The sequence below is a fragment of the Notolabrus celidotus genome, chromosome 24 (genome assembly GCF_009762535.1).
Source record: "Notolabrus celidotus isolate fNotCel1 chromosome 24, fNotCel1.pri, whole genome shotgun sequence".
NCBI classification, from domain to species: Eukaryota; Metazoa; Chordata; class Actinopteri; order Labriformes; family Labridae; genus Notolabrus; species Notolabrus celidotus.
Window position 1 is genome coordinate 7,149,400 of NC_048295.1, and position 24,344 is coordinate 7,173,743.

A 24,344-nucleotide genomic window follows, 5' to 3' on the forward strand; every position below is an offset into this window, starting at 1 on the left:
TCTTCCCTTGATTAAAGATAAGTGAAGCCCAAAGCAGCTGTAACACTCAATTACACTGCGATCAAATGGGTTTAGGTGATTTTATGACGCCTGACAAGCTAATGGTGTGTATATTGTTTTTCTCAGCTCTGGATTTGGGGATTTGGAGATAAAAAAAAGACCCTTCTGAACAAGATAATATGTACTTGATTGCAGCTATCTCCCTGAAGTACCTGTATCTTTAAGGACAGTTGTAAAGAAGCATACTTTGGGGGATTTTGATACTTTAATCCCCAGGTGGGGGGTCCTGTATTGGATGGCTACCGCTTGATTTACGGGCGTAGCCATAAATTGTAGGATATTATTACAGGATATCGTTGTAGGATGACAACTGTGACTCGGGACATCTCTTCTAGAATTACAAAAATGTATGTGAACATGAACACGTCCACTTGCCACATTTTTCCACATTTTGAAACAGGCGTTTTGGACACCAAAGAGCCTCTGTCACATTCAATAAAAACTTATATAAAAAAAAAACAAGTTACAGTATCTTGTGCGCACAAGGGAACTATCTTGTGCTAGCTATTTATTATCTTGTGGGAACATTAAGTCCCATACAAGAAACAAATTCAACTTGTCAGAGGAAGTTATCTTGTGCACACATAATGATCATCTTGTTCAAACTAGTTATGTGTACAGAAGGTACAAGTTATTATCTTGTTGGAACAAGATCATTTATTATGTGTGGTCAAGTTATCTTGTGCAAACAAGATGATTATGGATCATGTTTAAGTACTCTTGGCTGCATTGTTTTTAACAGGAAATATATTATGTGCAGAAGATAATTAGTGATTTTAATGATATAGTTTCTTCTGCAAACAAGATACCTTTTCTTGCTCAAGTTTTTTGCACAATCACACACAGTGCTTTAGCTGTAGCAAGGTTTATAGTGTTCCTCCCACAGTTGTTTGTCTGTTACGTTAGTTTTTAATCTTGTTTATTATTATTTCGGGGGATTTCTAATATTTTAGTTAAAAGAACAACTTCTTCTCACCCATAAATCAGATCCCAGTGCAGTGATACTCTGCGCAGGGTGTCCTGAATGCTCCCTCCTCTTTGCCCATGAATTATTCTGTGCGTGTTCCATCCCTGCCCCGCATTAATAATTCAGCAGCTCTGCCTTCTTTTAACCTGCATTAACATCCAGCAGGGCTCATCTGCAGCCTCCCATCCTAATCCCCAGAATCTTAACATCTCTGAAGTTGCCTGAGTTGAAGTTGCCTACTTTAATTGTACACCGAGTGGCAGAGATAAGGGAACGCTGAACTGAACGTCTTTAAAAATATGTGGGCTAGTGTTTTTAAGATTCACCGATGATCACAGTGCCTGGAACAATAAAACATTATGAGTTTGTGGCTTCAACATTGTCTCGAGGGGTTTTAATAGTGCTGGTGATAAAAGGAAGTGGGGCAACTTTTATGTGCATCAATAATCCTCCTCTTTAAAAGCACGTTGCACTTTATGTCGTCACCAAAGACTTCTTTGTTCCTTTTCTTTTGTCCCTAAAGCTGTTTAAAGTATTTCACCTGTGATAAAGAGCAACACACTCATGTTAACAACATCCTGTCTTATGATTTATCTGTGCAGGTCCTGGGAACAATGCAACAGCAGGGATGGCCCACTCCCAGTCCAGAGCTATGATTGCAGCCGCTGCACGCCGCAGAGACACGAGTCATAATGAGCTGTACTACGAGGAGGCGGAGCATGAGAGGCGTGTTCGCAAACGCAAAGCGAGGTAAGACATGCAGCTTGTTTGCTTACTGACAAAGGGACAGAATATTCCAGCGAAGACTCCCACTTAATCTAGTCAGAGGGATTCTTTTAAAGGCCTGGGATCTCTGAGCTCTACAGTGAAGCTGAGACTTGATCAGAGATTTCTGGTTAAAACTCATGGAATTAAAGCAACACAAATCCTTTCTTCTTAACTGGTCAGAACACGCTCTTCTTAAAAGCATCATGATTGTGAAAAATATAAAACTCCATGTTAAGCCACTAACCCAAGCTTTTTTCGTCTCCGCCCAGGCTCGTGGTGGCAGTGGAGGAGGCGTTCACACATATCAAACGCATGCAGGAGGAGGAGCAGAAGAAAGCTCCAGGGGACGTGATGGACCCACGAGAGGCCGCACAGGCCATCTTCCCCTCCATGGCCCGGGCCTTACAGAAGTACCTGAGGACCACCAAGCAGCAGCACTGCCATAGCATGGAGAGCATCCAGCAGCACCTGGCCTTCTGTATCACCAACAACATGACCCCAAAGGTTGGATATCTGGTTGTGTTTACATTTATGCACTGATCTGAGACCAAGTAGTGTTTATATACCGTATGTTCTCTTCCTCAGGCGTTCCTGGAGAGCTACCTGGCCCCGGGCCCCACCCTTCAGTACAGCCGCGACCACTGGCTGTCCCGTCAGTGGACGCTCATCAGCGAGATGTCCGTCACAAGCGGCCTGAAGGACGGTGCCATCTTCGTGCTGAAGTGCGTGGACTTCAGCCTGGTGGTGACGACCAAGCGGATCCCGTACATCCAGATGTCCGAGGAATACATCGACCCCAAATCACACAAGTTTGTTCTGCGGTTACAGTCCGAGACCTCCGTGTAGGACTCTGAACTTTCTTTCTTTTTTAAACTCCTCACACTGCTTCGTTGATCTCAAATGTTTTCATTTTGGGTTTGCAGATTTTATTTCTTTTTCTGAATTTTTATATATTATATATGAATCTATATACAACACACATGTTTGAATATAATGATCTGTTTATGTTTGTTTTGGAAAGAAAAAGAACTAAGGCAGTTAACTTGGATGTCTTGGGCGCTGTTGTGTGTGTGTGTGTGTGAGTGTATGTTTGTATGCATGTGTCAACACAATCACTCGTTTCCTCTCTCTCTGAGACACTGCAGCCAAACATGATGGGAACATTTGACCATTCTGGATCTTTACAGAGACTTTGTCATCACTCTTTTGATTCTCATGGAACAGACAGACAAACCACTGAGGACTCATGGTGGATCTTTATGTTTGACGCCTTTTGGAGACACATGTTGCCATCTCTTCTGCAACATTTGCAAGTACTGGGATAGTCTCTTGGATGTTCTCTCCTCCTTGAAACCAAATTTAAAGCATTTGATGAAAAGAAACAACTTCAATCAGACTTTGCATCAAATGCACGTTTATTACTGTTTATAAAAAGAAAGAAAACGCCTAGAAAGGATGGATCAAAGGATATGCAACAGCAGATACAGGATCTAGGACTAGCCTGCCTACAGCTGGACACAGCAGCACAAAAGCCCCCCTGAGTGCTAATCCAACCCACCAAAGTCAAGATGCTGTGACCTGTCTCTGCGAGCGATTCCTTCTCCAGGTGCAATGGAGCAAAATCCCAAATATTTCCACTCCAGTTGGAAACAACACACACATGCCGTATTAAACACAGGGTCTGAACTCTGAATGAACCGGATCATGAGAGCCGCTCAGAGGTGGACACATGCCCTCAAACATGCGCCGACTCAGTGACCTTCTCAGGGCTTTCATGTCTGCAGCATCTGCCCGGCATGATAAGACGGGGAGGCAGGGAGGAGGAGGAGGAGCAGCATGAGGAATAAAAAGTACTACTGATCGCTTCTGTGAGGTGCTAAGAAAATAAGAAGAATACTGTAAATTCTCAAATACAGGCTTATACTTGGCAGTTAAACCTCCAGAAGTGACAAAGACAACAGTTTAGATATTCTGCAACTGCCATGCTTTAATTTGAGGATTTACAGTATTTAAATGTATGTCTCACAGGGTTTGCTTGTGTCCCCAGAATACACACCAGATACGAACAAATCCACAGTGTTTATCAAAGGTGAGAGCTGCAGCAGGGTGGAACCTCCTTCCCAACTGGACCGTCTGGTTTGCCTTCACCTTGTTTTCTCGCTGCTGTTGTCTGGCAGACGTGTGCGCTCACGGGGGAATCCCTTGAGATCAGCCACTTCACTAGAGGATTACTTTCACTAAATGAATCAGCCTGTTTTAAAGCAGCTAGGAAACACAGTTACATGAAGCTAAAGGCGCTAAGAAGACACCTTAAGATCATGTTCGTGTCCTTCACTTGAGAAAGTCAGTGAAGTGACTCTGTTTAGATCAGAAACTGAGCTGATCTGAGAAAAAAAATGAGTCATGCTTTTGAAAATCTTTGTTTCTCTGAGCAGAGTTGTCCCCTACTGCCCCCTGGCTGCTAAATTTAACATTGTTTTTAGCTTGCCTACAGGTAGCAGGCACAGTTTCCCCTAAAAAAGGGAATATTCTGCTCATTTAAGCAAAAACAGCAGTTTTACACTGTAAACTTCTAGCCGTTAAAACACCTGGATAAATCAAGAAAATGACACTCAAGTTTTTAAATTTTTTTGAAACACCTGTCACCGCTGGTCATATTTTATACCTGCTGACAGATGAACTTTGTATGACCCCGATGTGACTGTGCCTCCTGTTTTTACACTGTATCTATTTATGTAAACAAGCATGTTTGTATGTATGTGAGTACGTATGTGTGAATGTATGTTTGCCATTCCAGTTCACATGACCAGCCTTCTCCACTCCCCTCCACATCATCACCATCTGTCACACCCTCGCCAGGTCACAGTCCTCTGTTCCAGTTTGATTTGTGTCGGACAGCTTTCACCAAGGTGATGTGACATTGCAATGCAAGACATGTTTCAGTTTCACGGCATAAGCATTTGTAAAAAATGAAAATAAACATTTTTATGAACATTTGTAAAAAACTGATGTGTACGACTATATGTGTGTGTAGTTGGAGTTGGAGCTGATAAATGTTGTAGCGTAGGTTGATGATGCTGCAATGACAAGTTTGGGCCTCCATAGAAACCAATGGAATATGTCTCTGCCCATTACACGTGTGGCCCTGCTGTGCGACACGCCACTTTTTCGCCACTTTTTCTGTAGCTTTTGGTTGTCATGCAGGCTCCACGGTAATTGGCTTGCCGTCAGCCTGTCAGAGCGGCGCAGCCGGGGCTTGTGGGTAAATGAATGTCAGTGTCGGTGTCCGGTGAAAACAAACAAGCTCATCCCCTGCGCAAGCTCGGGGAAACGAGTCGGCCTGTCGGAACTGATCTGTCCTTGGCTTAATCCCCCTCCCGTCTTCGCCTGGACCGGGGCGAGGAGGAGAGGAGGATGGAGGAGGAAATGAGGTGCATTTGCATCTAAATGGAATGTTTTTCTTCTCTTCCTATCTGTTTGATAATGAGATGTGCACATGGAGGTGTGAGAGGGAATCCTTCTATTTTTGGGTGTCTTCAGAAATCACCCAAACGCATCTTCCTCCTGTTTCTCCTTTGTTCTTTCATGTTTATTTTGATCCTCTTTCAATATCTCCCTTCCTCTCTTGGGATTAGGAAGGTGTGTATGTGTGAAATAAGTCCTCCTGCCCTCCTTTCAGTCATGTAACACACCATCAAGCTTGACATTAACAGGATTATGTAACCTGAAGGCCCCCGTGGAACATCGCAGCACTTGCACTTTGACACTTTTCCCCCCTTCGGGATAAAGCGTGAAACGTCGTCTTGCCTCAGGTCATGTTTAAGTGCACATTACAGACCTGAATGTTCTCATCTCTCAGCTAAAGCATGGCCTATGTGTAAATCCCACAGCATACTACAAACATCCTGTTTACACAGTACATCACATCCACCTCCAGGGGAATCATCATCATTCTTGCATGGCCTTGTATTATTAATTCATGCCCAGCGTGCCTGCTCCTCATGCAGTTTGTCCAGCCTGTTGGGCAGTGATTTCTTCCCCCCCTCACCCGCGACCTCCCCCCGGCCTCTCTGTCCAGGTCCCCTCACCCATTAGGAGGCTTAACGATGCTAAATTATTCACTAATGTTTGAATAATTCAAGGTGAAATCGCTTGTTGGCTGAGGGGGAAAATGTGCCAATCTGTTGTTTTGAGCGCCACTCTGGACTGTCTTAATGAGGGAGAGAAGAGCAGCGTGTGTGTTCCCACACTCTCACACATAAACATTAAAAAGACACACACACACACACACACACATAGTCCTTATGTTCTTTTATTGACACTGTCACATCAAATAGTCTCAAAAAATGTTTCCATGTGTTCTTTTAATTCAAGTTTAGCCTCTTAAAGTGTAACATTGATTTGATTTTGACCTATAATAACCTTAAGAAACTTTTAACACTAAGCTAACGAAAAGAAAAACCTTGATTTTCACATATATACATAAATACACACAATTATACGTTTCCAAGTAACTTTTTTTATCATTAATCAACCTTACGCACAAGAAATTGTCAACAGGCTGCAGTTTCCATCAGCTTTACGTAGCATTTTAGCTTCTTTCAGTGTATTGTTTTGACTTTACGGCCCCTAGCTTAAACATTTTGATTAAATTAGCATCCTCAAAGTCTTCCAATAAAATATAAACATGAGAAGTTCTAAAAATCCATCATACACTTGCTTTCCAGCAGCAAACAGCATACAGTTAAAGCTAGCTTAAAGCTGGTGAATACAGGGTAGCACTTTGTAGCTAAAAAGGAACAAATCGTTTGCAGGGTGGTGGAGACCAAAAACATAGCTAGGGCTGGGCTTGAAATGTCTTAATATGACCTGTGATCAGTTTTGTTTTATCTGCTCTGTACATTTTAATCTTGTTTGCCTGATTTAACCAACTTTCTGTTATCCAACTCTTAAATGTTTTCAGCTTAATAGTTTGACCCAGGTTTTAACTGCCAAGACAACAACCCTAACCCTTCCTGGTTAGTCGTCCCTGTCCTCTTCCTCATCTGGGTCCTGATCATAGCTTTCCTCTGCGATGTAGCTGTCATGGTATTCCTGGTCGTCAGCTGACTCATCGTCGTCCTCAGTGTTTACTCTCCCCGACAGAACGTCTTCTATCCAGTCTTCTAGCTCCACCGAGGTGGGCAGGTCTTCGTCATTGGACATGTCCAACCACACGCTGTCCGCCTGGAACACAGCGCATCAAGAAGACCAATGTAAGAGGTAATGAACACTTCACTCATAGCTTTCGATTTTACCAGCACCTACATCTGTGACGTTGACCACACCAATCTGAGGTCTGAACAAGTCCAACTTGAAGGTTTTCTCCCAGTAAGTGGTCAACTGGAAGGACAAAAAGCTTATTATTACACATTATCCTTGTCCTATTTCACATTTAGTTATTGCTAAGCTAACGATGAGGCAGAACCAGAGGGAAGTCATCAGGGTCAATCCACACGATGCTGAGCTCTGGGTTGTTGGTGTTGTCTCTGGCCACGTCTTTCAATATCTCTAGGAACTCGTAGCCATCTGAGGATAAAACAGCAGAGGAACAATTAAAACAGGAAACAATGTAAACAAGCTAGCAAGGAGGGGAAAAGGCACAGACCTGGATCCTCTTCCTCAGCAAATGCAACAATATGTATCCCATCCATGTCATCCTCCTAGATATTGGAAACAGACTTCAGAGCAAGACCAATATTTTACAGTGTAAAGAAGTCTTCTGAGACAAGTCTATTGCCTTAGTTAGTATGAAAAACTGCTCACCCATGTTTCAAACATATTCTCTGCACGCAGCTTCCTCAAAGTAGCCCTATAGAAAGACATTTTTCAGAGAATTTTTAACCCCTTTTTTACAGTGCTAAAATTACCCATACAAGCTTTAAATCTAATCAACCTCCTGTGCTGGTTGACAAACTCAACGATGTCCATCTCCGTCAGAGGTCTGCCAGGAATGATGGCCGGCTCCTCCATGAATGGCTCATAGAAGTTCACCTCGTTCATCTTGAGGGAGAGATGTTTGGCTACCTAAAAACATACAAGAGAGCAGGATTAGCATAATGATAAGCATGGGGAGCTAATTACAGGGAATCTGTAGGAGTTTGATTCAAGAATTCAAAAAATATGAAAGCATTTTGCATTAAGGACATTTCTTATACTCTTTGTGTATATTATTAACACATTTAGCTGTACCAAATGTGTAGCACCCTTGGCAGAAGACTTAACCTCTGTTAAATGTTAAATCTAAATGAGAAATGTTAAATCTAATATCAATATTAAGCTAATATTAGTATAGCTTATAATAAAGACCGGTAAAATCAGCCAATCTCAGAACTTGCAACGCTCGCTCTCTTTCAGTAGTGTATGATTCTACCTAAGATCTGACCTTTTATTATTTTTATGAGCATTTATTTTGTACATTAAGACTCACAGATTTATCAAATGTAGCAAAGAACTTGATATATGGCTGAAAGCGCTCTGATGCCTCCTGAAAAGCTCTGTAGTCTGTAATAAAAAGAGAGAAGCAGAGAAAGACAGATTAGTGGTAAACACCTGAGAGACTTCAAATGAATGAGGAGAAAGCAAAACAGATTGAGTGAAAATTCTCATTATTCATACTCTGGTCACATTTCCCAGCAAAATCTGGTGTGTATGATCAGAAAGGAGAGCAGTGAAACCGCCATGCTTCATTCAATATCCCCACATGATTGTACTATCTCCTCCGAAGTAACAAAGTCTCTCTTAATACAGTCTCATTCGCTCGTAACCCGCTCCCGCTCTGCTCACAGCAAGGTCACAACACAGGAGCAACCTATCTATGGACAGAAATAAGCTCTATAATGAAACTTCATGCCACTGTCATATTGGGCCAGATAGCATCTTCCCTCTCTCACTTTGGCTCCTTTTTTTGTTGAGGGGAACTATAATTGCAGTTTGACCTATTAGACAAAGAACTAGAAGCTATTTAAAGTCTCTCATGAGACGAAGCGAGAGTCTGGAATCAGGTTTCTCTTCAACAGCCAGTTGAACATGGTGATGTGCAGAAGCTCCATTAGCCTTTAATTCCAATCAGCATGCGTGAAGCAAGGCAACATAAGAAGTGTGTTGCTAACATGTAACTTTGGTGGTCAACTAACATATATCTTCTCCTTTAAAGTAGCCAATGAGACGAATGTCTTCCTCCATCCTCTCGAAGGCTCGCAGCTCCATGGCGTTATTGATCATTTCCACTGGGTCCTCCAGCACCTAGGGGACGGTACAGTACAGGTATTTTAGCTGCCAACACACACTGTGTAGCCGCAAAATATACAGCAGTATTCATTGACTTCTGGTTTTAGCTAACATTTGGCTTAAGATCTATAAAAGTATCAATTTTATCCACCTCTTGGCGAGAGACTGAAAAAGTGTCCACATTTGCCATTTCAAACTGCAACAAGCTAGTCTTTTAAGCTGAGTAATTAAAAGTTTCACTGTTGATAGTAATCTAAAGAAAATTTTAAATCATCCTTACATCCAAGAGAAACTCCACCAGTGTGTCTGACGAGAGCTCGCCATCAAACTCTATGACTCTGTCGTCCTTGAAGACGTACAAGCTGCCCACCTCCTCCAGACCTAATTGAACATTGGGGATACAAATTAGTAGCGAGGACACTATCAGTGATATTCAAGCAGAAGAAAGCAAAGTTAAAGCATTAAAGAAAAGTTCTACTCAGACGTTCAGCATGCAGATGAAAGCTAAGATAATGCGAACAGACGCAGGATTCATACCCAGCTTTTTGGCGACTCTAGTGTCCCTCTGGGAGTCCACCATCCCAAAACCAATATCTTTGTCCTCCAGGACCTGTGCTGTGAGCTGTTGACAGACAAATTGGTGAGGAGACTTTTTATGACAGAAATAAAAATATTATTAACTTAACATGTTTTTGAACCCAGGTTGTGGAATAGAGCCTCCAACACTTTCTATGTCTACACTGTATATTTATGCTATCACCCACAGCTGCTGCCGTCTTCCTCAATACATCTTTTGATAACCTAAATCTGTGCGTGGAGGGCCTCCTGTGGAGTTTTCCTGTCGGATTGAAGAGAGTGAGTCAGGGCTGCTCGCCTTTCAGGTCTTTGGAAAGTAAAATTGATTCAGAAACATTGCTGTGGAGCTTAAACTGGGGTTGTGTTTGCTTTCAAAAAGAAGCAGCGACACGAGAATCAGGCGGATGTTGATAAATTCAAAATGTGCAACTTTTCACACCATTAGCTCGGAGATAAGACGGAAGCGGATGCAAGAGAGCATCTACTTATTTCTAGTTCAAAGCCAGAGAGTTTTTGGAACATGCTATAATTAACAGAACGACCTAGAAACAATCCCAGAGTGCGTTTGAACCTCAGAGGACAGCATGTAATGGGATTAAAGTCACTGCCTGTGAGTTTGAAGAGAATGCAGGTAAGACTCTGTCCGACAAGATGGGAGCAACAACTTCACTTTACATTAGACAGTCTGCACGTCGAGGAGTCAGAGCGAGCATGAGGCATTCACTGTCTGTGTTTCCCACCAGGTGGGATCACTGACTATCCGATGACTTGTTTTGACAGGTTGGAGTCAGCAGTGAGGCGAGCCCGCGGGGGGTTTGTAGCTTATTGAGGCATTTTTATGCTATCAGTGACATCAGATATGGCTGTTCGTCATGACAAATAAGTCCCCCATGTCTCGTTTTTTTTTTGGCTTTGATCAGTCATGAGTCCTCAGGGACATGATGCTTTACTTTAGGAGGTCACCGTCTGAGGAAAATGGAAGAGTTGAAAGGATACAGCTCATGTTGAGATTATTATGTGATTTATTTTTAAGGAACAGAAGCTATACAGCTGTCAGTTTTGGTAACAAATTGTTGCTAAGTGGTGCTTTGAGCTCAATGCTAACAGCTCTAATTCCCCTTCCCTAAAAGTTAACTTCAGGCCACGTTTATGTTACAGATTAATTTATTATTTACTCTTTTTTTAGCATTAGATCACTAAATTAAAAGGAAACAGAAAGGAAAAAAAATCCTGGCATGATTTAGCATGATAGGAGTCAACTTTAATGACAGGAACCATGTTTGGAAAAAATGTATTTGCTGAGTTTTTTTTATTTTGAAGTTGACCCATGTCCCATCTGTTAATATGGAGGAGGCGGGCTTTATGAGTAGCATGGATCTGCGTGACCTAGAGGACAGCTTTTCTGGCTCCCTAGACTCACAATGAGGCTTGACGGCCTATATGACAACAAGACAGTGGGAACAGGAGCTTTAAAGTTTTTTGGCTTCACTTTTGGAGAGCTGTGATGTTGTCCATCTTTTAATAGATAGATACAGTTCATAGGAAAAACTACTGTGACTTGAGGTGATCATTTGTCTCTACTGTTTTTAAATATATTTGAAAATAGAAGAAGATTTTACTGGCTAATTTATCATTGACTTATATGGAATAAAGTCCCATATATGAACTTTAAACCACTCAGAAATTAAAGGGCATTTCATCATCACTAATCTCAATGTCTCCTCTCTACTCCTTCCTTACCTCCAGCACCAGCTCCGTCATCTGGAACCTCTTCTGCAGGCCCTTGTTTGCCGGCAGGGGTTCATGGTAGAACAGACACAGCAGGTCGTACCTCTTCAGAGCCTTTTTGTAGTTGCGCTCGCTGATGTCCAGAACCCTGTCCTTCCCGTCGAAGTTAGGAAACTCCAGACCTTCCTCTGCGGTGCAAAAGAACAAAAAGTGAAGGCAGAGGCCGGATAGGAGAGCGAGCCGGATTTGCAGCATTGCTTTTTTGAGTTTTTACTCCAGATTAAAGTTCATCAAAGAACCTTTCAAGGCCCAATGTGACAAGAGGAATGGATATTATACTACTTTCTAGTTCTGCTTCTCTCTTTCACTGTCATTTCATATCTCAACCCTTCCACCTGCTTTCTGTCTCCTCCTCTCTCTCTCCCTCTCTCTCTCTCTCTCTCTCCATCACTCAGTCTTACAGCCCCAAATCTCCCTTGAGGACTCTCTCTCTCTCTCTCTCTATCTTCCCTCCAAGTCTCTCCCTTGCTCAGAAACTCACCTAAACAATCCATTTGCAGGTCAATCATGCATGTGAGGCTCATTTGGAATAAAATCTGAAATTAGAGCAGAGAAGCTGTGGGGATTTCATGAGTGGAAAAATGGCTGAGCATTGGCTGTGGAACATCTAATCACAGTCTATGAACTGAATGGAGAATTTGTGGATTAATTCAGTGTGCAGATTTTTTGCGGGCTGTCCCTTTAATGCCATTTTTGGCTGCACTTCTAAACATTACGGTAGCTCTCCCTGGGAATTCATCATGCGCATTACCGTAATGACTGTAGTCAGGCAGAAGTAATCGATCCCCGCTTTGTTTCATCAGACAAAGCTGGAGGACAGAGGGAACATGGAGCGCTGCTGGCTGCTGAGGTTTTTAATACTGCTGCAAGTTTATGACTTATGTTCAGTTTCTGCATCAGGTAATACCTTCTTCTAACAGATATGAGTCTTTAAGGAACTTTAAACCTGCTGTAGGATTAACTTCCCCTCTGTTCGTGTCGCTGCGGGAACTTTGTGTGTGGGAGTCATTCATCAGTTCACGGGCTAGCTAACTAGAACACGAGCTCATTCAACTAAGATAACTTTGCTTCATCTGAGGTTTTCTATGCAGACTGATCAAACTATCACGCACAGGAGCTTTTTAGCAACTTATTAGTTGAGCCTGAGAAGGATTTAACAACAAGTCTGCTAATGCTAACAGAAGTTCTGCAGGGTGGGGAATTAGCTCTGTTTTGGGCATCTTTTTTTAACAGATGTATCAGCTTTATGAACCCAATGGGACATCCTTTCTATAATCCTGCACTTTACTCTGCAGGGGATCAGTGGAAGAAACACAGAGACCAGATATCTGCTGCTGTTAAAGGGTACACCCCATGCAGCCCTGAAAACTGCAGCTGCCATCAAAGGTGGGTGTGATGCATGTTTGTGTTTACCTTTCAAAACATGTTGCCTTTTTACTTCCTCACTTCCCAAAACAAAATTGGGATGCTGTGTAAGATTTTAATTAAGAGCGTGGACTCTTCTACTACTGAGCCATACTGTTGTAACACATGCAGACTGTAGTTTTGCTGGAATATGAAAGGTCTTCCTGAAGAAGGGAACGGAAGTTGCTCCAAAACCTGTATATTTTTTTCAGCATTAATGTTGCCTTCCAAGATGTGTAAGCTACCCATGCTATGGGCACTAATGCATCCCCATTTAACCACAGATGCTAGTGCTTGAACTGTATGCTCATAGCAATAACAATACTCCCTCTCCTGTCCATGATTTACAAAAAGAATGTTACATTTTGATTTAGTTTTCTACTTCACTAAGGCGGTCTTAAATGGCCCTTTTGGAGGTCATTTTGAGCCCATGCAGTTACCTCCACCACAGAGTCATACCTGTTTTTAATGCAATTCCTTCCATTAAATTCTGCTTTTGTTAACATGTTACATTGTGTCAACGTTTTTGGAATGGGGGGTTGTAGATCTTGTGATTTTATAACATGTCTTCTTCTAATCCAGCGTTCTACAACAGGACCTGCAGCCCTTCAAAGGAACAATCTCTGAGGATGTCATGGCTGCGACGATCCAAAGAGGAGTGGGCACACATTACCAGATTATCGGACACAAGCTGTACAGAGAAAAGGCCTGCATGTTTCCCTCCAGGTGAGGAGAAAAGAACCTGATGTGATTAGTGAGTATTTGACGTGTGAAAGGTCTTCTTTAAAGTTTAATTTGAATGTGTCCTCAGGTGCAGCGGGGTGGAGCATTTCATCCTGGAGGTGATTAACAGATTACCTGACATGGAGATGGTTGTAAATGTCAGGGATTACCCGCAAGTTCCAAACTGGGTGCAGCCGACTCTCCCTGTCTTCTCTTTCAGTAAGGTCAGAATCTAAGACCTACTTTTACACACTCTTACTGTTCGTACACACGTGACTTTCTCTTACATGTGTGTGTTGATTTGCTAGACTGCAGATTATCAGGACATCATGTATCCTGCCTGGACCTTTTGGGAGGGCGGACCTGCCGTGTGGCCGATATACCCCACTGGACTGGGAAGATGGGACCTGATGAGGGATGATCTCAAGAAGTAAGGTCACAGATACGATGTCAGCTTATGAAATAGATGATTTGAGTAGTCCTAATACTTTGAATGTGTCACACCAGGTCTGCAGCACAGTGGCCGTGGAAGAAGAAAGAGTCTAGAGGATTCTTCAGAGGCTCCAGGTCAGTCTTGTTAGCCACTTGTTAACCAAATACCCGTCTTGATTCGTTCCCAGCTCTAGTTCCTCACAGATGCTTCTTGATTTATCTGACAGAACCAGTCCGGAGCGGGACCCTCTCATTCTTCTGTCCAGAGAGGCTCCAGAGCTAGTGGATGCAGAGTACACGAAGAACCAGGCCTGGAAGTCTGAGAAGGTGAGTCCAAGTAACACATTTTCAATCATGATGTTGTTTCGGCTAATTTAAGTCCAGTTAATTGCAAGTAAACCACAAACAAATAAGTGTTTGATTCAATAAAGCCTGTGTTCTGTCTCTTTAAGGACACGCTAGGGAGACCTCCCGCCAAAGAAATCCCTCTGGTCGATCACTGCAAATACAAGTAAGCTGAATCAAAGACAGATTGAAGCACATGTCCTTTATGAGCTCTTCTAACCGCCCTTCCTCGCTCTTTCGTCCTCGCAGATATCTATTCAACTTCCGAGGTGTGGCAGCCAGCTTCCGCTTGAAGCATCTCTTCCTCTGTGGCTCCCTGGTGTTCCACGTGGGCGATGAATGGCAGGAGTTTTTCTACCCTCAGCTCAAGCCATGGGTCCACTACGTCCCAATCAAGCAGGATCTGTCTGACCTCAGGTAGCACGGCTGGTGCGATTGTTCCCTGAATACTTAAACTTTATCAAACAACTTCATTCATATGTATGTGCATGTTCTGTCTCTACAGGGAGCTTCTACAGTTTGTCAAAGAGAATGACGCCATCGCAAAGGAGATCGCTACAAGGTAACAGATTCCCTCGTATGATTCAAACTTGTTGTAAGCGAGCAGCTGCTGCAGCAGGGAAGTGACTCGTGGTTTCTCTCTTTACACAGGGGTATGGAATTCATCCTCAATCACCTGCAGATGCAAGATATTTCCTGCTACTGGGAGAGGCTCCTCTCCGAGTTTGGCAGTCTCCTCACCTACCAACCCACAAGAAAGGACAACTACAACCAGATTGTCCACAGACCCAGCAGGACGGAGCTGTGAGAGGGAGACTCTGGAGGATCAGGGCAGCTGCATCGAAGGGAAACTCTACATGTTGAATGTAAAACCTGCACAAAGACATCTTAATGCCTCAAGAATCAATGAAAAGGGAACTACAGTTACAGGGCAGGTAGTTTAGTCTCACGTAGTCGTGGGTGTAGTGTAGCCTCAGGGCTTTAATGCTAGCTGTAAAACATCGACACTCAATCATGTTTCTAGCTTCTGAAATTATCTCATTTTTGCACGGCTGTTCACTGTGCTCACCAGCAAAGCATCCTGGGATACATGCCTAACCAGCGGGTTAAGAAGCGGCGTTTTGTTCTCATCTAATGCAAAGCAATATTTGCCGCTCCATAAAAAATACATGCAGTTTCATGGTTTAAAACATCCCTTAAAGTAGCGTTTGATCAACTAATGCTGGGGAGTCTCAGCTTCACTGTAAATAGAAAGTTACACAGATGCTTAATTCTGGTTTACTTCAGAGGTGTGAATCTGAAAAAGGGACTCATTTTCGTGTGATTTACTTCGGATTAACAGGTTTTACGTTAGCCAAAACAACATCATGAAGCAGTTTGCTTGTAAGCATTAAAAGTTAACTGGCGTGTTGCATTCTGGGAGGTGTAGTTCCCAGTTGATTTACCTGGTCTTGGGCCTTTAAACAAAGATATCTTTGAAAAAGGGCAGTTATATTTGAGAACTTTTGAGCCTCCCCAATTTTATAGAAGTGGAAAAACCAAATCTGTTCTGTTTTTCTCTTTCACACACAACATTGTTTGCCATTAACTTTTAAGATCGCCTCAAATATCCACGACAGCTACAACTTTTACGCAATTCTTATTTGCAATTTTGTTTTCTAACCTGCAGCTTAATCTGTTGTTGATTAGGATTAAGTGTCATCATTAATATTCAATTTGAAAGGCTGTTACTTCTTGTCTTGTTTCCCCATCTTGCCTTAGTCTGTTAAACACACACTTTACACAGGACATCATCTCTGCCACACTACCCTCTCCTGGAGATTTGAAGGAACTTCAACTCACTTGTATTAGTTTTAACCCAGCACTCATAAATTTCCCTGTTTGTTTGTTTTTAATGAAAATGTTAGTGCATGAGCAGTTTAGCCTCAAGTTTTGTACCTTTTAAAGCACAAAGGAATACTCACAGAACAGATTTCCTTCCACACTAAGTGCCAACAGTGAGCAATAATGACTTCATAGTAATGACAATTTCATTTGTGGACTTATCAGACTCATTATCATTGTTATCCCTGCTGTACACAGGTGATGTAAAGCTAATGCAGGGTAATGTTGAATATGTTGTAGTATTCACATTTTACTGTGAACAAAACAGATGTAATGAAATGTTAAAAACTTGGTGAATGTGGCTCCATTAGTGGGATAGTTTGACCAAAAAGCTGTGATCATTTGCAGCGTTTTTATTATAACATTAAACGGTTGGTTCATAAAACATCCTTGAATTGAGTTTTTTCACGTTTATTTTTATTTTCAGATTGTTGCAAAAAAAAACAACAAACATACAAATAACTGTACAATCCAGACTGAATACAACTTGGCTACAAATTGAATCAGGGAGCACAAAGAACACTCCAACACACATTAGATAGTTGTATAATTAAATAAATTTTTGATAAAACATCTTAAAAAAAGTGTGGACTTGTGCTATGTATAAACAGTCTAAAAACTGCAGCTGCAAAATTCTGTAGAGTAAACTGGTTTGAAATTATTAACATGGCTATCAATTACAGACATATATTTTTAACAGCAGTTACATAGTAAGTAATTGAATTAGATTGAGAAACTGAAAGGTCTATTTAAATAAAGAATATATATATAAGAATTTACTGAACAAGTAGAACTATATCGTTTTTTCACATTTTTAATATTTTTTGTGCACATGTGTATGACTCAGTGAGATATATTCGAGTAGTAAAAAATGTTCCAAATTTTTTAACTTTTACCAATATGATAACATTTTGATAATTATATGACATTTCGGCAATATGGAGTTTTACATTCATGCTTAGCACTGATTTGACCTTCAGTCCTCCACCGATAGGCGGCGCTGTTTCCAAACCTCACTGTGTCGCTGTATCTACTTCCGGGTGTCAAAGGTCAGGAAGCCGTTAGAGCAGAGAGCGTCGGAAAGTCACCGTTAGCAAACACGAAGCAGAAGGGCAGTTACAGAGAAATGTGGTCACTTTATACTAATACTTAGTATCACAGTGAGACACCTTTCTCTTAAAACACTCAGCATCTGTCAAAGAAGTCAATGCCGCTTACTGGTAAGCTGGCTTTTCCTTGTCGTACGTGAAGTTTAAGGCATGCTGAGTGTTAACAACAAGGCTCCCATTATCGGACAAACATGTTTATTCACGTTTTTAGTCGATTTTAAGATTTTACATTAAACTGTTTTTAAGTAACGACTTAAATAGATTACTTCTACGTGTGTAGTTGTGTTTATATCTTACTAGGAGCGGTGAGACTCCAAAGAGGTTAGCTAGCAGTGAGACTAGCATTGCACAGGTGTAAAGGAATCAAGGTAATAAAGGAAAAGTTTTTAGCTAACTAGCCACGTTCAAGGCTCTATTTTCTCTGTTCTTACACTGAATCATTGTCATTCACATTTATTTGTGAAGATAACACATATAGCAACATATGCCAAGTAAAGTTACAGCTTGTCAAACTTTATTTATATAGCACCTTTCATACATATGAACATGCAGCCCAAAGTGCTTCACAGAATAATAGGTTGACAGAAAAAAAAAGACAATGGTACAATTAAAAAAGGCATGATTAGAAATAAAATAAAAGCAATACAGTAAAATAAGTAATAGAAGACTATAAATAGATGCCAACTCCTGTTTGCTAGGTGCTAGCTTAGCTTCACCATTGGGTTTCAAGCTACATGAGATGACACTAAAGCAAGTTCATGACATTTTTAGATGTGAGCTGCAACCTAGCTGTGTAACCGGACTGAATATATACATAAGAGGTAGATCAAGAGGTATATAGTATGTACAGGTTGTGTTCATAGGACTGCAGAGTTTTCTGTATTAGGTTCAACTGAATTACGTCAAAGTCAACCCCTAAATCCATTAATTGTACTATATTTATTTTGAAATTAATATAAATACAACCACAAACTTCTCCTACATTGCCATCACATTTGTTGGCTTACAAATAATAATTTTTAACACATTTTTCAAAGCTAAATTTAGATCTAAATGAATAAAACATCAATAATCTTCATAATTAAAAGATTTTACTAGTCCACTCCCTGAATTTTTCTTTAGTGAATTCAACAACAGATCTTATGGATTATAAGTGTTGGATTAATTTGCTAGCATTAAGGGATGTACAGTATGTGAAGGAAGTCATCTTTCAGTATTTGTCCAGGCAGAGATCTATACCCAGACTCTGTCAGCCAGTGTGTTTTGATACCCCTGCATCGCTCAACATCTGCTGAGCTGGACAGCCTGTGCAGCCCTGCCAGGACTCCACTCGCCTTAAGGCGGTTTAATTTCACGTCAGAGCTTAAGTTGAGGAAGCGAGTGCAACATCCAAACTCACAGCCATGTGTTTCTGCCTTCCCACCACAGCCTGATGCCAGCTGAAGCGTGATGCATCCAGAGCAGCCCAGAACGAGCTTCGCCCTGCAGAGACGACTGGCAGATTCAACCCCTCGGGGCGCCCCGAGCACCGGCCTTCTGCAGGGCCTCATCCAGAGCGCCAGACCTCTTTCCTTCTGCTTCCTGCTCCCCAGGGTCCACGCAGCTGATGTGGCTGCCGCCCAGCCTGCACAGATGCCTGCTCCTTCGTCTTCCTCCTCCATCAGCGCTGCTCCTGCTGCACCCATCCCCTCTCCCAGCGGCATGCCAGGGAATATGGGCAAGCCGGAGTTCCCGGACACAGGATGGGAGCGCATCAAGGACCTCTTTGAGAAAGAGTTGGTATTCTTGTTTCTTTCTGAAAATGTCCATGTAAACTGATTGTCTGTGAAGTGTCTCAGTCATTTGGTCCTTCTTCTCTTCAAAAAGTTCTACGTTTTTTACTTTTAGAAATGACAGTTTGTCATTTCTCCTAGTTTTGTTGAAGGAAAGTCCAGTCCAGTCCTGACTTTGAAGAACTTCCTGGTTAGAAGTTAACTTCAAACAAAAACTAACTGATTATTTGATTGTAACAGAGAGTTGATTGAACTTTATTTTGAAATTCAGCCACTAGAGGGAGCCATTGCAGAAGAAGCAGAGCCACCCAAATAGACTGTAATACAGTACTGTCAAGATATCTGACAGCACTACATTTTCTATAGTAAAGTAAATACAGAATGTCTACAGGATCACACTCTCTGTGTGCATTCCAATAAAAATAAACATTTTATTTCATTTTTTTCTTCTTAACTCTCTGTTGTAGATTTGTTTATGTTTATGGTAGCATATTTCATATACATTCACAAACAGGGAACAGAAGTTAAAAAGAGAAGGGATGGAGATATGGAAGCTTGAGGAAATTCTGCTTAAGGGAAAGTAACACCAGGGCACACAGTTATTATGAGGTGACAGCTTTTAAAATTAGGATATAGTTGGATAAAATATGTCTGGTCTTAAAGGTCTTAAGTCTGACTGGAAAAAAAAGAGGCAGGATGGTCCTGAAGTGGGGGAATTTTCTTCATCTTCGTTAGCTTGCACATCCAATTAAGAAATAATATATGTATTCAAACTTTAACTATTTAAGTGGCTCTGATTGTTTCCCTCTGGTCTCCCTGCAGTGCCACACAGATGTACCCTGAAGAAGTCACCAACGTGTTCAAGAGCAGTCTTGTCGCTGCCCTAGCAGGCATGATCTACGGAGGCCTGCCAGCCGCCCGCCACGCCAGGCAGAGGTACATCCAGTCCAGCCAGGCAGAAATCTACACTGGCAGAGTGGACGCAGTGGTAAGAGTGTCAGAGTCTTCAATATCAGAGTGTTTTTTTAAAAATGTGCTCATGTTTGACGTTTATCTCCCACTTGAATCACAACAATCATGACAACTTTGTAATCCAATGAGATTACTGTCGAGCGGCTGAGCCTTGATACAAGTTGAAGTAAGAACCGTCCGCTCTGTCCTCACGATTATGTTCCCCGTCTTCTAAACCAGCGCTCGGCTCATAACGCAGCAATCCGAGGGTTCGTCCGGTACGGGTGGAGGTGGAGCTGGAGAGTGGCGGCTTTTGTCACCTTGTTCAAGTAAGCGAATGCTTTAATCACACCTGATGAATTCATGAAGTTTCAAGCTTCTTGTCCTCATTAACCTCTCTCTATTCCATCTTGTCTTCTGGCTTCTGTAGTACTGTGAGCACAGGACTGTCCGTGTACCGGGACAGGTACGCCCTCAGCCATTACGCTGCAGCCGGAGGTGAGTCACATATGATATCCATACCTGCTTTGATACCACAGCAACAAAATATGAACTCCTGATCACCAAAAATGGTTAATTCTATTACTTGTGATCTCCAACTTGCACGTTCTGTGTCCGCACGAATAATCACAGAAGACGCATCAACGTTTGATTTACTGTTTATAGCAATGGAAGTCAAAACATACATTTATTACAAATAAAACAGAGGAAGTGTCTGGTGGTCTGTGTCTCTGATTTTGGACATTTTATAGCCTCAGTCATAGTGGCAAGGTTTGGAGCTCACAGTCAACAGGTCAGGATTAATGGAAAACATACAGGGACCAGGTGACATCCCATTCTCTCGCTTCTGCTCTCAATCTGTCTGTAAAAGACACAACGTGTGTCATTAGTAGATTCTAAAAAGATCTGACAAACATCAGCAATTGCAGATGTCTAAATGAGAAGCAGATGCTGTGACTGATGGCAGAGCAGAGAGACACACCTCAGGCCGGACGAAGTGCGGGCAATCAAAATCCAGCTCCTTCCTGGATGTGTGTGTGGACGTGTTTGAGTTCTTTTGAATGTAACAACAGAGATTGTTTCGTTTTATAACATTGTTAAATTGTCATGAGTTCTCCTCCATGATACAAAGTGTTTCAGCGTCTACAGCACACACTGAGTAACAATAACTGTCTTTGTGTGCAGCTGTGACCGGAGGCCTCTTCAGGCTGAACCTGGGCCTGGGAGGTCTGGTGGCGGGGACGATCATCGGAGCGGTGCTGGGGTGAGTTTGGCCCTATGATGTCCCATCACAGAACTTTTCAACACTTGTCACGTTTTTACCACGAAGCGTTCAAATCCTGCAGAATGAGATTACTCGCTCACGCGTCTGTGTGAATCCTCGTTCATGCCTGTGTGCGCGGGAGCAGCGAGTGATCTGGCAGCCAGCTGTGCCCCTCCCAGCAACCCTCTGTCGCACAGCTGAACCCCCCCCCCCCCCCCCCCCCCCCCCCCCCTCCACTCCCAGCTCTGCGCGCGCTGCCAGAGGGACTCATGTGCGCTGCAGAGGGCCGTGTTTTGGGCACTAGAGCAAGGAGGCAGGCCAAGGCAGCAGCTGCCCCCCTCTGCATTTCTACCACCTCTGTTATTCCAGCCCTCTCATCTCCATGCACCGTGGTCTGATCTGGACTCACGCTCCACTCCGTCCCCTCTCCCTGTCCCACTTTACACCGCGGCCACTCTCAGCCAAGAGATCTGAATCTGACGGTGTAAGGGAGATTGAGCGAGAGGCGTTTGATGGTGAAACAGACCAGAGGGGCCGTTTGGATCGTCCCAGCAAGCCTCATCTTCACGTTGGCTCAGTCCTCGTCTCATCTCCTGCTGGCCCCTACAAAGCTTCCTTCCCTCCTCCTCCTCCTCTTCCTCCCTCTCTGCCTCAGGGACCAGCCACCTGGAGCATGTGATGTGCGCACACAGCCCGGGCTGCCAGGTGCAGTCAGGGCAGAGGAGTACAAAATAAAAGCAGGCAGCAAACCGAAAGCACATCATGCTCTAGTTTACCCTCTTATCTGTGCATGTGTCGGAGGTGTGACTCCAAAGGTTTGGGTGTGGCCTGCGGGGGCCAGCGGAGGAGGAGGGGGCAACAGACAGCTGAGACAACTTTGACACTAATTTGTACGAATGGTGCAAAAAGCTTTGAACATTTGAGTGACTCGAGTTGCTGCTTTGGCAGGACTTGTATGGCATGTAGACTCGTTACGAAACACATTATGCAAGACGGGAATGTTTTCGTAACCCCTTACGTCCATAATTTCCCGGGTGGCAGTGTGTCAGGTGAAATGTCTGAACCTGTGGTTTCATGTATTAACATTTAATACAGGTTGTCAAAATGTAACTTACTGCCTCTGCAGAACTCCCACGTGGCGAGTTGTTGCAGTTTTTCAGGTGCTGTTTAAACCTGTCATGTCTTTGCAAGGTGTTGTTCTAACCTTGTCATTTTTTAGTTAATGTGGTGACCTTTAATACAGAGTCATGTCTGCAAAAGTGCAACATGTCGTGTTCTAATAAACTAATGCATCCCCTGTTTGTTTTGAGACATTTTGTGACAATGCTTCATCTAACTCGTGCTCAGGGTTCCCACTGGCACGTTGATCATCAGCATGCAGTCCTTGGCTGGAGAAACGGCCCGCGAGAGGAGGAGGAGGGAGCGCAGGGAGCTGTATGAGCTCCGGCTCACAGAGTGGTGAGTTTAAAAAAAAGAAAAGCAGGAGAACAAACCTGATTAACCCTGATGTTGTTGTTCACATGTCTCTCTCTCTCTCTGTCATGCTAAGGGCGGCGCGTCTGAAGCTGACAGACGAGCTCATCGGGGACCTGAATGACAGCTCTCAGGCGGAGGTAACCAATAAGGACATGCAAAGGATCCAGGAGCTGCTGAGCTTACCACAGAACAAGGACTTGACCCAGGACTCAGGCAGACAGTGACAGTCCCTGCCTGTTATCTTGTGGACATTAAAGGTGGGACTTCACACAAGCTTTGAGGACAAATGGGTCTCTTCCTCACCTGGACGCCACACACCTTCTCTCTAAGTAAAGGGGAACCGCTTCACATCACAATCAAAGGACACTGTTGTTCCTCAAACTCCTGTCAAAGTGCACTTGGGTGGTTCCAGCTGTCTGAATCTGACATTTCAGCAGATTTAAGGTGTAAGTTCTAAGCTGATGGTAAAGATTGATAAAGGGTGCCAATAAATAAGCATCATGTCAACAATAGTCCTCACAGGTATAAATTATCTCTAGGCCAAACATGTTGAAACAATCTTTAGCTGAATGTAATTTACCAGCCTTCTGAATACAGTTAGTGACATAGTTTCCAACAACATGAAGCTCTGATGCAGTATTTGATCAAACTGAGAACAAAGGTTCTTTAAAAGTTTAAGGGGAAAATATCAACTGTGGCTCAACTTTTAAGATTGTCGGTAAGATTTCTGTTTGAAAAAAATGTTAAAAAGTAGTAATCAGAAGTTAACATTGTAAGGGCTATAACTGAAAAAAGTTCTTCAGATGAAAGACACACGGCCTTGAAATAAACATAAATCAACACTCATCCTTTATTCTTGGTCTCAGCTTTGTTGTTTTAAATAAATACAAACCCAGAGTCCACAAAAGTGGCAAAACTTTGCAAAATGTTAAAAACAGAATTTATTGGTGTGTAAATAATTAAAAACCCTGTATTTGATTAAAAAATCATACATTTCAGATGCTGTTTATATGTGTCATCTCTTTGCGTGGTGCAGTTTTAACCTGCAGGTTTTGATGAAGCGGTGAACTGTTGTTTTTGGAAGTGATTTTGACTCAATGCGGCGACTTCCACTACAGAGCCATGTCTGTTAATCCAAAAATCATGGCTATACAATACTGGTTTTTGACCTTGTCTATTTTTAGTCAGAGATTTCTCCAGAATATCTAAATCTTTTAATGGTTTCTGTACTATAGATGAAAAAATACCCAAATTATTTGCAATTTTTTCAACATTCTTCACAGTCCACAGGGGGCGCCAAAATCAACACAAATGTAAAGTTTCTCTCCGGACTTGCTCGACCATGCAGAAGTCTGTCTCTAAAAATGTGCCGTTCAAACCCCGACCGTCATTATGAAAGTTATCGTTTCCTCACCACGCTTTTGACACCCTCCGACAGATGTCAATTCACGTCTGCACAAATGGCATTTTCCGTCCGTATCATGTGCACTGTGCTGCTTCGCTGTGCCTTCTGGGGCTCCTCAGCAACTAGGTCAAACATGGCTTTGGTCCCTGGT

The 24,344-nt window shown here is 42.6% G+C and overlaps 4 protein-coding genes across 16 annotated transcripts in view; 3 read left to right on the top strand and 1 right to left on the bottom strand.

Annotated features, from left to right (window-relative positions):
* LOC117808346 (vang-like protein 1) overlaps nt 1-4,800 on the top strand; it is a 38,188-nt gene extending 33,388 nt beyond the window's left edge. For all 11 annotated transcript variants that reach the window (XM_034678027.1, XM_034678028.1, XM_034678030.1 and 8 more), the window contains 3 exons: nt 1,630-1,777; nt 2,065-2,299; nt 2,381-4,800. In XM_034678027.1, coding sequence (XP_034533918.1) covers nt 1,630-1,777; nt 2,065-2,299; nt 2,381-2,641 — 644 coding nt within the window. In that variant the 3' untranslated portion in view covers nt 2,642-4,800. The remainder of the gene's footprint in view (nt 1-1,629; nt 1,778-2,064; nt 2,300-2,380) is intronic.
* Nucleotides 4,801-6,124: 1,324 nt separating this feature from the next.
* Nucleotides 6,125-12,298, bottom strand: LOC117808320 (calsequestrin-2-like). 2 transcript variants are annotated; one of them, XM_034677999.1, is made up of 13 exons: nt 12,180-12,298; nt 11,910-11,964; nt 11,381-11,556; nt 9,602-9,686; nt 9,345-9,445; nt 8,971-9,079; nt 8,265-8,338; nt 7,731-7,861; nt 7,601-7,646; nt 7,443-7,497; nt 7,263-7,363; nt 7,103-7,177; nt 6,125-7,021 (listed from the first exon to the last, which is right to left on the bottom strand). In XM_034677999.1, the coding sequence occupies exons 2-13, from the start codon at nt 11,950-11,952 to the stop codon at nt 6,815-6,817; spliced, it is 1,203 nt and encodes a 400-aa protein (XP_034533890.1). In that variant the 5' UTR covers nt 11,953-11,964; nt 12,180-12,298; the 3' UTR covers nt 6,125-6,814. The 2 variants fall into 2 exon arrangements, with proteins under 2 accessions (XP_034533890.1, XP_034533889.1); XM_034677998.1 differs by lacking the exons at nt 11,910-11,964; nt 12,180-12,298 and having other exon boundaries at nt 11,381-11,772.
* Nucleotides 12,195-16,605, top strand: poglut1 (protein O-glucosyltransferase 1). Its single transcript, XM_034678000.1, has 11 exons — nt 12,195-12,328; nt 12,724-12,814; nt 13,415-13,558; nt 13,644-13,779; nt 13,864-13,985; nt 14,063-14,122; nt 14,215-14,314; nt 14,440-14,498; nt 14,582-14,749; nt 14,838-14,894; nt 14,984-16,605. Exons 1-11 carry the CDS (start codon nt 12,256-12,258, stop codon nt 15,138-15,140), a joined length of 1,167 nt encoding a protein of 388 aa, XP_034533891.1. The 5' UTR covers nt 12,195-12,255; the 3' UTR covers nt 15,141-16,605.
* Nucleotides 15,086-23,634, top strand: timmdc1 (translocase of inner mitochondrial membrane domain containing 1). Of its 2 annotated transcripts, none has more exons than XM_034678002.1 (8): nt 15,086-15,198; nt 18,754-19,100; nt 19,920-20,085; nt 20,289-20,377; nt 20,479-20,546; nt 21,234-21,312; nt 22,660-22,770; nt 22,862-23,634. In XM_034678002.1, exons 2-8 carry the CDS (start codon nt 18,775-18,777, stop codon nt 23,010-23,012), a joined length of 990 nt encoding a protein of 329 aa, XP_034533893.1. In that variant the 5' UTR covers nt 15,086-15,198; nt 18,754-18,774; the 3' UTR covers nt 23,013-23,634. The 2 variants fall into 2 exon arrangements, with proteins under 2 accessions (XP_034533893.1, XP_034533892.1); XM_034678001.1 differs by lacking the exon at nt 15,086-15,198 and adding an exon at nt 17,247-17,436.
* Nucleotides 23,635-24,344: the final 710 nt, after the last annotated feature.

Coding starts and splice junctions, on each gene's coding strand:
- timmdc1 (XM_034678002.1), top strand. CDS start 18,775: ATGCATCCAGAGCAGCCCAGAACGAGCTTCGCCCTGCAGAGACGACTG. Junction 21,313..22,659: donor ATCATCGGAGCGGTGCTGGG/GTGAGTTTGGCC, acceptor ACTCGTGCTCAG/GGTTCCCACTGGCACGTTGA. Junction 22,771..22,861: donor GAGCTCCGGCTCACAGAGTG/GTGAGTTTAAAA, acceptor TGTCATGCTAAG/GGCGGCGCGTCTGAAGCTGA.
- poglut1 (XM_034678000.1), top strand. CDS start 12,256: ATGGAGCGCTGCTGGCTGCTGAGGTTTTTAATACTGCTGCAAGTTTAT. Junction 13,986..14,062: donor ATGAGGGATGATCTCAAGAA/GTAAGGTCACAG, acceptor GTGTCACACCAG/GTCTGCAGCACAGTGGCCGT. Junction 14,499..14,581: donor GTCGATCACTGCAAATACAA/GTAAGCTGAATC, acceptor TCGTCCTCGCAG/ATATCTATTCAACTTCCGAG.
- LOC117808320 (XM_034677998.1), bottom strand. CDS start 11,623: ATGCTGCAAATCCGGCTCGCTCTCCTATCCGGCCTCTGCCTTCACTTT. Junction 9,687..11,380: donor TGACGGAGCTGGTGCTGGAG/GTAAGGAAGGAG, acceptor GTCTGTCAACAG/CTCACAGCACAGGTCCTGGA. Junction 9,446..9,601: donor TAGAGTCGCCAAAAAGCTGG/GTATGAATCCTG, acceptor ATGTTCAATTAG/GTCTGGAGGAGGTGGGCAGC.